The sequence below is a fragment of the Cetorhinus maximus genome, unplaced genomic scaffold (genome assembly GCF_964194155.1).
Source record: "Cetorhinus maximus unplaced genomic scaffold, sCetMax3.hap1.1 HAP1_SCAFFOLD_2955, whole genome shotgun sequence".
Taxonomy (NCBI): Eukaryota; Metazoa; Chordata; class Chondrichthyes; order Lamniformes; family Cetorhinidae; genus Cetorhinus; species Cetorhinus maximus.
The window spans coordinates 26,873-35,084 of record NW_027598885.1 but is presented as its reverse complement, the minus strand read 5'-3'; the positions used below and the strand labels follow the sequence as shown (position 1 = coordinate 35,084).

General features: G+C 59.1%; 1 protein-coding gene across 1 annotated transcript; it reads right to left on the bottom strand.

The window, feature by feature from the left end:
- Window positions 1-233: 233 nt before the first annotated feature.
- On the bottom strand, window positions 234-2,478 carry LOC144677739 (tubulin beta-4B chain-like; the record flags this gene model as incomplete). Its single annotated transcript, XM_078537764.1, has 3 exons — window positions 2,330-2,478; window positions 577-685; window positions 234-379 (listed from the first exon to the last, which is right to left on the bottom strand). Coding segments are annotated over exons 1-3 (312 nt in total), but the record flags the coding sequence as incomplete, so codon positions are not given.
- Between the last annotated feature and the right edge of the window lie 5,734 nt (window positions 2,479-8,212).

Here is an 8,212-nt window from a genome sequence, read left to right as displayed (position 1 = left end):
GAAGATGGAGGCATATTCCGGCTGCACCTATAAGGTGGGGGGAGGGAGGGAAAAAGAATAAAAAGCCATTTCGCCGCAGCTCCACTTGACACGAGGCTCCTCTCCTGCAATTGCAGCCAGTCAGAGATAGGAGCAGCAGTGCTCTACAACAAACGTAGTCTCCGAGCTCTGTCTCGCTCTCTCTCTCTCTTCGCCACCTCCCCTCCCCCCACCACCACAACCCACCCACCCACCGAAAAAAATAAAGAATTAAAAATAAACCGCTCACCGAAGACGAAGTTATCCGGCCGGAAGATCTGTCCAAAAGGTCCGGAGCGTACGGAGTCCATCGTCCCCGGTTCCAAGTCGACCAGTACAGCCCTCGGCACATACTTCCCTCCTGCACATAGACACACACACACACAGATATAGCACACACACACACACAAAGAGGTAAAGAAAAAAAGAGGGTGAATTGTAAAGGCTTCTCGAAGGGACAGACAATTTTGTGGGTTTTTTTTTTAAAAATTCAGAACAGGTGTTAGAAAGGGGTGGGGAGGGAGGTTAAAAAGGAAAGAGGTCTGGGAGTCGAATTACCTGAAGCCTCATTGTAATAAACGTTGATTCTCTCCAGTTGCAAGTCACTGTCTCCTCGGTAAGTCCCAGTAGGGTCAATGCCATGTTCGTCGCTGATAACCTCCCAGAACTGCAACGCAGGGAAAAAAGAGAGACAAAGAGGGGGGTGGGGTTAGGAAGAGAGAGAGACACACACACACAGACAGAGGGAGGGGAGGTGGGGAAGAGAGACAGAGACAGACAGACACACACACACACACACACACACACAGACAGAGGGAGGGGAGGTGGGGGAAGAGAGACACAGACAGACAGAGGGAGGGGAGGTGGGGGGAAGAGAGACACAGACAGACAGAGGGAGGGGAGGTGGAGGAAGAGAGACACAGACAGACAGAGGGAGGGGAGGTGGGGGAGACAGAGGGGGGGGAGGTGGGGGAGACAGACAGACAGAGGAGGGGAGGTGGGGGAGTCAGACACAGACAGACAGAGGAGGGGAGGTGGGGGAGACAGAAAGACAGACAGAGGAGGGGAGGTGGGGGAGACAGACACAGACAGACAGAGGAGGGGAGGTGGGGGAAGAGAGACAGACACAGACAGAGAGGGGGACAAGAGGAGACAGAGAGAGAGAGAGAGTGTGGGGAGAGAATGGGGAATAGGGGCAGACAGAGAGAGAGGAAGGGGGAAGACAAAGAGAGAGAGTGGGGAGGGAGGGGGAATAGAGGCAGACAGAGAGGGGAGGGAAGGGGAAGAGGCAGACAGAGAAAGGAGAAGGGGGAAGACAGAGAGAGAGGGGGAGAGAATGGGGAATAGAGGCAGACAGAGAGAGAGAGGAAGGGGGAAGAGAGAGAGAGAGAGAGAGACAGAAAGAGAGAGGGAGGAGAGAGAGAGAAAAAGAGGGAGGGGCAGTGAGTGGGAGAAACAGACAGGGAAGGGGGGGGGAGAGAGAGACAGAGGGGGAGAACAGGGAAAGGAGAGTGAGTGGGGGAAAGGGGGAGAGAGAGGCAGAGAGAGAGAGAAGGAAAGGAGCAGAGAAAGAGAGAGAGAGAGAGAGAGAGAAGGAAAGGAAAGGGAGACAAAGAGCGGTGAATGGGTGGGTGGGTGGGTGCGGGGGGAAGAAGAAAAGGACAAATAAAAGAGGAGGAGAGAAGGGGACAAAAACAATCCAGATTAACGCGGCACCCGAATAGAGGGGGGGGGGGGGGGGGGGGGAACCCCGTCCGGGGGGAACCCCGCCCGCCCGCTCCTCCCTCCCTAAATTCGGAAATCGATCCAAAGAAAAAAACGTTAAGTTTCCATTTGGGTGTCAATTTCACCCCAGCCTAAAGCGGGCGGGCGGGACGGCGGTAAAAATACCCCCCCCCCCCCAAACTCCCAGCCTAAAGCGGGCGGGCGGGGCGGGACGGCGGTAAAAATACCCCCCCCCACCCCCCACCACCACCAAACTCCCAGCCTAAAACGGGCGGGCGGGGCGGCGCGGTAAAAATACCCCCCCCCCCCAAAAAACCCCATCTGCCCCCCTGAGCAAACCCCACCCAACACAAAAACCCAAGGGAGGGGGCGAGGAAACAACAATAAACGCCCCCCCGAGGACAACGCCCTATCCCCAGCCGCGATTTCGGCAGCCCAGGGCGGGCGCGGACCCCGCCCGCGCCACTCGGGGAGCCTTGGCGGGCGCGGGAAGACGGGGAGTTGGGTTTGGGGGGTTGGGATTGGGATTGGGATTGGGATAGGGGGGGGGGGGGGGGCAGCAGCCTCCCCTGGCCGAATAGCTCACCTTGGCCCCGATCTGGTTGCCGCACTGGCCGGCCTGGAGGTGGACGATTTCCCGCATGATTTTGACTCCGCCGCGGCCTGAAACGAGCGCAAAGAAGGAGAAGGAGAAGAACAAGAACAAAATAACCAAGACAGCCGCCCCGCAGCTCGACTTTTTACTGCAATGAGGATGCGGCCGGCGGGGGCGCCGCCTTATATAGGGCAGGGCGGGCGGAGTCCCCGCCTCCCCCCCCCCCCCCCCCCCCCCGCCCCACGGCCGCTGCGGCTCTCCCATTGGCCCGGCCGGGGCTGCCAATCAGGCAGCGGGGTGGGTGAGACACGCCCACTGCGCAAAATCCTGAGCTCCATGGGCTGGGGCTTTGCCGCAAGCTGATTGGCTCCCAGGCACCCCCCCCACCGCTCCCCTCCTCAGCCCCCCCCACCCCCAAACCCTCCCTTAAACAAGACTCAGGACATCCAACCCGCAAATCAGGATTCAGAACAGCCCAGGGTGCAGCAACTCTTAAAAGGGGAATTCCTTCAAAAACTCCCAGTGCTGAGGGAGTGCCGCACTGCCGGAGGGTCAGCGCTGAGGGAGCGCCGCACTGCCGGAGGGTCAGCGCTGAGGGAGCGCCGCGCTGCCGGAGGGTCAGCGCTGAGGGAGCGCCGCGCTGCCGGAGGGTCAGCGCTGAGGGAGCGCCGCGCTGCCGGAGGGTCAGCGCTGAGGGAGCGCCGCGCTGCCGGAGGGTCAGCGCTGAGGGAGCGCCGCGCTGCCGGAGGGTCAGCGCTGAGGGAGCGCCGCGCTGCCGGAGGGTCAGCGCTGAGGGAGCGCCGCGCTGAGGGAGCGCCGCGCTGCCGGAGGGTCAGCGCTGAGGGAGCGCCGCGCTGCCGGAGGGTCAGCGCTGAGGGAGCGCCGCGCTGCCGGAGGGTCAGCGCTGAGGGAGCGCCGCGCTGCCGGAGGGTCAGCGCTGAGGGAGCGCCGCGCTGCCGGAGGGTCAGCGCTGAGGGAGCGCCGCGCTGCCGGAGGGTCAGCGCTGAGGGAGCGCCGCGCTGCCGGAGGGTCAGCGCTGAGGGAGCGCCGCGCTGAGGGAGCGCCGCGCTGCCGGAGGGTCAGCGCTGAGGGAGCGCCGCGCTGCCGGAGGGTCAGCGCTGAGGGAGCGCCGCGCTGCCGGAGGGTCAGCGCTGAGGGAGCGCCGCGCTGCCGGAGGGTCAGCGCTGAGGGAGCGCCGCGCTGCCGGAGGGTCAGCGCTGAGGGAGCGCCGCGCTGCCGGAGGGTCAGCGCTGAGGGAGCGCCGCGCTGCCGGAGGGTCAGCGCTGAGGGAGCGCCGCGCTGCCGGAGGGTCAGCGCTGAGGGAGCGCCGCGCTGCCGGAGGGTCAGCGCTGAGGGAGCGCCGCGCTGCCGGAGGGTCAGCGCTGAGGGAGCGCCGCTCTGCCGGAGGGTCAGCGCTGAGGGAGCGCCGCGCTGCCGGAGGGTCAGCGCTGAGGGAGCGCCGCGCTGCCGGAGGGTCAGCGCTGAGGGAGCGCCGCTCTGCCGGAGGGTCAGCGCTGAGGGAGCGCCGCGCTGCCGGAGGGTCAGCGCTGAGGGAGCGCCGCGCTGCCGGAGGGTCAGCGCTGAGGGAGCGCCGCACTGCCGGAGGGTCAGCGCTGAGGGAGCGCCGCACTGCCGGAGGGTCAGCGCTGAGGGAGCGCCGCACTGCCGGAGGGTCAGCGCTGAGGGAGCGCCGCACTGCCGGAGGGTCAGCGCTGAGGGAGCGCCGCACTGCCGGAGGGTCAGCGCTGAGGGAGCGCCGCACTGCCGGAGGGTCAGCGCTGAGGGAGCGCCGCACTGCCGGAGGGTCAGCGCTGAGGGAGTGCCGCACTGTCGGAGGGTCAGTGCTGAGGGAGTGCCGCACTGCCGGAGGGAGATGTATATACTCTAGGATTTGAGCTCCATAATCCAGCGAGACACTCCCCCCGGTGCCAGTACTGAGGGAGTGCTGCACTGTCGGAGGGTCAGTACTGAGGGAGTGCCGCACTGTCGGAGGGTCAGTACTGAGGGAGTGCCGCACTGTCGGAGGGTCAGTACTGAGGGAGTGCCGCACTGTCGGAGGGTCAGTACTGAGGGAGTGCTGCACTGTTGGAGGGAGATAGATCTGGGTCATTATCGTGTAGCAGGTTGTAGGATCTTGCTGTGTGCAAATTTCAACAATGAGCACACTTCAAAAAAAGTCCTTCCTTGGCTGTGAGGCGTTGTCAGATATGTTAAAATGTGCCGTGGTAATGCAGATGGGCTTTATTTATTTCCAATCTCCCTCTCTCTGTCTCTTTCTCTCGTTCTCTGTCTCTTTCTCTCGTGCTCTGTCTCTCCATTTCTCTCCTTCTCTCTGTCTCTCTTTCAGCCTCCTGCTCTCTCCCTCTCTCACACTTGCCCTATCTCTCTGTCTCTCTCCCTCTCTCTCTATCTGTCTGTCTTTCTCTCTCTTTCTGTCTCACTCTCTCTGTTTGTATGTCTTTTTCTCTCTTTCTGCCTCTCTCTCCCTCTCTCTCAGCCTGTCTTTCTCTATCTCTTTCAGTCTCTCCATCTCTCTCTCTCTGCCCCCCTCTCTCTATTTCAGTCACTCTCTCCTTCTCACTCTTTCTGTCTCCCTCCCTCTCTCTCTCTCTCTCTCTGTCTATCTCTATGTTTCTCCCTCTCTGACTCTCTCTCTTTCTTCTCTCTCTGTCTCTCTCACGATCCCTCTGTCTCTGTCAATCTCCCTGTCTATCTCTGTGTCTGACTCTCGTTGTCTGACTCTGTCTCTCTCTCCCTCTCTCTGTCTGACAGTCTCTCTCTCTGTCTGTCTCTCTCTCTGTGTCCATCTCCTTCTCTCTCTGTCGATCTCTCTCCCTCTCTGGCCCTCTCTCTCTGTCTGTTTCTGTTTCTCTCTTCCTCTCTCTCTGAGTCTCTCTCTGTCTGTGTCTCTCTCTATCTGTCTCTCTCTCTCTCTGTCTGTCTATCGCTCTGTCTCTCTCCCACACTCTCTGTCTCTCTCTCTCTGTCTGTCTGTCTCTGTCTCTCCACCTGTCTCTGCCTCCTCTTTCCATCTGCCTGTCTGTCTCTCTCTGCCTGTCCCTCTCTCTCTCTCTCTGTCTGTCTCTCTCTCTGTCCATCTCTCTGTCTGTCCCTCTCTCTCTGTCTCCCTGGCTGCCCATCTCTCTGTCTCTCCATCTCTCTCCGTCTGTCTGTCTGTCTCTCTCTCTCTGTTTCTCTCTGTCTTTGTCTTTCTCTGTCACTCTCTCTCCATCTGTTTCTATCTCTCTCTGTGTCTCTCTCTCCCCCTCTATCTCTGATTCTCTCTCTGATTCTCTCTCCCTCTCTCTCTCTCTCTCCCTCTCTCTCTCTCTCTGACTGTCCCTCTGTCTCTCCATCTCTATCTCTGTATCTCTCTGTCTCTGTCTACCTATCTGTCTTTGACTATCTCACACTCTTTCTCTGTCTCTGTCTGTCTCTCTCTCTCTGTCCCTCTCTCTGTCTCCCTGTTTGTCTCTCTGTCTGTCTCTGTCTTTCTCTCACTCTTTCTCTGTGTGTTTCTCTCTCTCTGTCTGCCTGTCTCTCTCTGTCTGTCTGTTTCTCTCTCTGTCTCCCTCTCTCTGCCTGTCTGTCACTTTCTGCCATGTCTGTCTGTCTCTCTGCCTCCTTCTGTCTGTCTCTCTCTCTTTGTCTGTCTGTCTCTCTGTCTGTCTGTCTTTCACTCTGTCTGTTCCTCTGTCTCTCCCGCTCTCTGTCTGTCTCTCCCTTTCTGTCTGTCTGTCTCTCTCTCTCTATCTGTGTCTCTCTCTGTCTCCCTCTCTCTGCCTGTCTGTCACTTTGTCACGTCTGTCAGTCTCTCTCTCCATCTGTCAGTCTCTCTCTTTGTCTGTCTGTCTGCCTCTATGTCTGTCTGTCTTTCACTCTGTCTGTCTCTCCCTCCCTCTGTCTCGCTCCGTGTGTCTCTGTCTCTCTCTCTCTCTCTCTATGTGTGTCTGTCTCTGTTAAGGTTTGAGGAGTGAGAAAAGCTGCAGGGTGAGATGGTGGAGACAGCCTTCGCGGTGTTGCCCCTGGAGACAGTGTGCGGGCAGCCTGAAAGGCAGCAGCAGCTGCCCTCCCCTCCCACTGAGAGAGATGCAGCTGCCCCTTAGCATCACAGACAGGAGCATTGAGACTGAGGAGTGCAGCACCTCCCACAGACAGGAGGTTGGGGGGCAGGCAACTCTACCAAGGTCACAGTGAGAGAGAATGCGCAGGGATACAGACTGCAGGCTCACCATTTCAACACAGTCTCCAATCACTGCAACTGCCCGATACTAACAACACAACACTTACAGTCACTGTACTCCTTAAAAGGGGCATGCCTCCGATGGTGGGTCCCACCGTCACTCAGACCGCAAACTAACCCCACTGCTCCGCTCCCTCCCCATAGCCCAGTATCAATCCCCAAACTAACCCCACTGCCCCGCTCTCTCCCCATAGCCCAGTGTCAATCCCCAAACTAATCCCACTGCCCCGCTCTCTCCCCATAGCCCAGTGTCAATCCCCAAACTAATCCCACTGCCCCGCTCTCTCCCCATAGCCCAGTGTCAATCCCCAAACTAATCCCACTGCCCCGCTCTCTCCCCATAGCCCAGTGTCAATCCCCAAACTAATCCCACTGCCCCGCTTACTCCCGATAGCCCAGTATCAATCCCCAAACTAATCCCACTGCCCCACTCTCTCCCCCATAGCCCAGTATCAATCCCCAAACTAATCCCACTGCCCTGCTCTCTCCCCATAGCCCAGTATTAATCCCCAAACTAATCCCACTGTCCCGCTCCCCCCCTATAGCCCAGTATCAATCCCCAAACTAATCTCACTGCCCCACACTCCCCATAGCCCAGTATCAATCCCCAAACTAACCCCACTGTCCCGTTCCCTCCCCATAGCCCAGTATCAATCCCCAAACTAATCCCACTGTCCCGTTCTCTCCCCATAGCCCAGTATCAATCCCCAAACTAATCCCACTGCCCCGCTCTCTCCCCATAGCCCAGTATCAATACCCAAACTAATCCCACTGCCCCGCTCTCTCCCCATAGCCCAGTATCAATACCCAAACTAATCCCACTGCCCCCACTCTCTCCCCATAGCCCAGTATCAATCCCCAAACTAATCCCACTGCCCCGTTCTCTCCCCATAGCCCAGTATCAATCACCAAACTAATCCCACTGCCCCGCCCTCTCCCAATAGCCCAGTATCAATCCCCAAACTAATCCCACTGCCCCGTTCTCTCCCCATAGCCCAGTATCAATCACCAAACTAATCCCACTTCCACGTTCTTCCCATGCCAACACTCCCCCCGGTGCCAGTACTGAGGGAGTGCTGCACTGTCGGAGGGAGATGTATATACTCTAGGATTTAAACCCCATAATCCAGGCCGACACTCCCCCCGGTGCCAGTACTGAGGGAGTGCTGCACTGTCGGAGAGAAATGTATATACTCTAGGATTTGAGCTCCATAATCGATGTACAGTAAAGAGGAGGCCATTCATCCCCTCTTGAGCCTGCTACCCCCCGTTCAACAGCATAACTTCTCCCTTGACCCCACTCTTCTGCCCGCTCCCCTCCACTCCCTCCGCGTCCGGGGGTCTCTTCCATCTCTCCCCCGTCTCCCAGTAGACTCGCCGGCTGAGCGTCCACAGCTTTCTTGGGGGGGCGGGGAGAGTCCCAGAGATTCACCTCCCCCACCACTCCCTCCGAGCGGAGAAATCTCTCTCCCGTCTCCATCCGAAATGGCCGACTCCTTATCCTCGGGAACTGTGACCCCCCCCCCACCTCATTCTAGACCCTCCTGCGGGGATGGGGGAGCGGGAGAGGGGAGGGGGAAGCAGGCCCCTGAGCCTGACCGACCTCCCGCCGTCTCCGAATTCGATCCAGC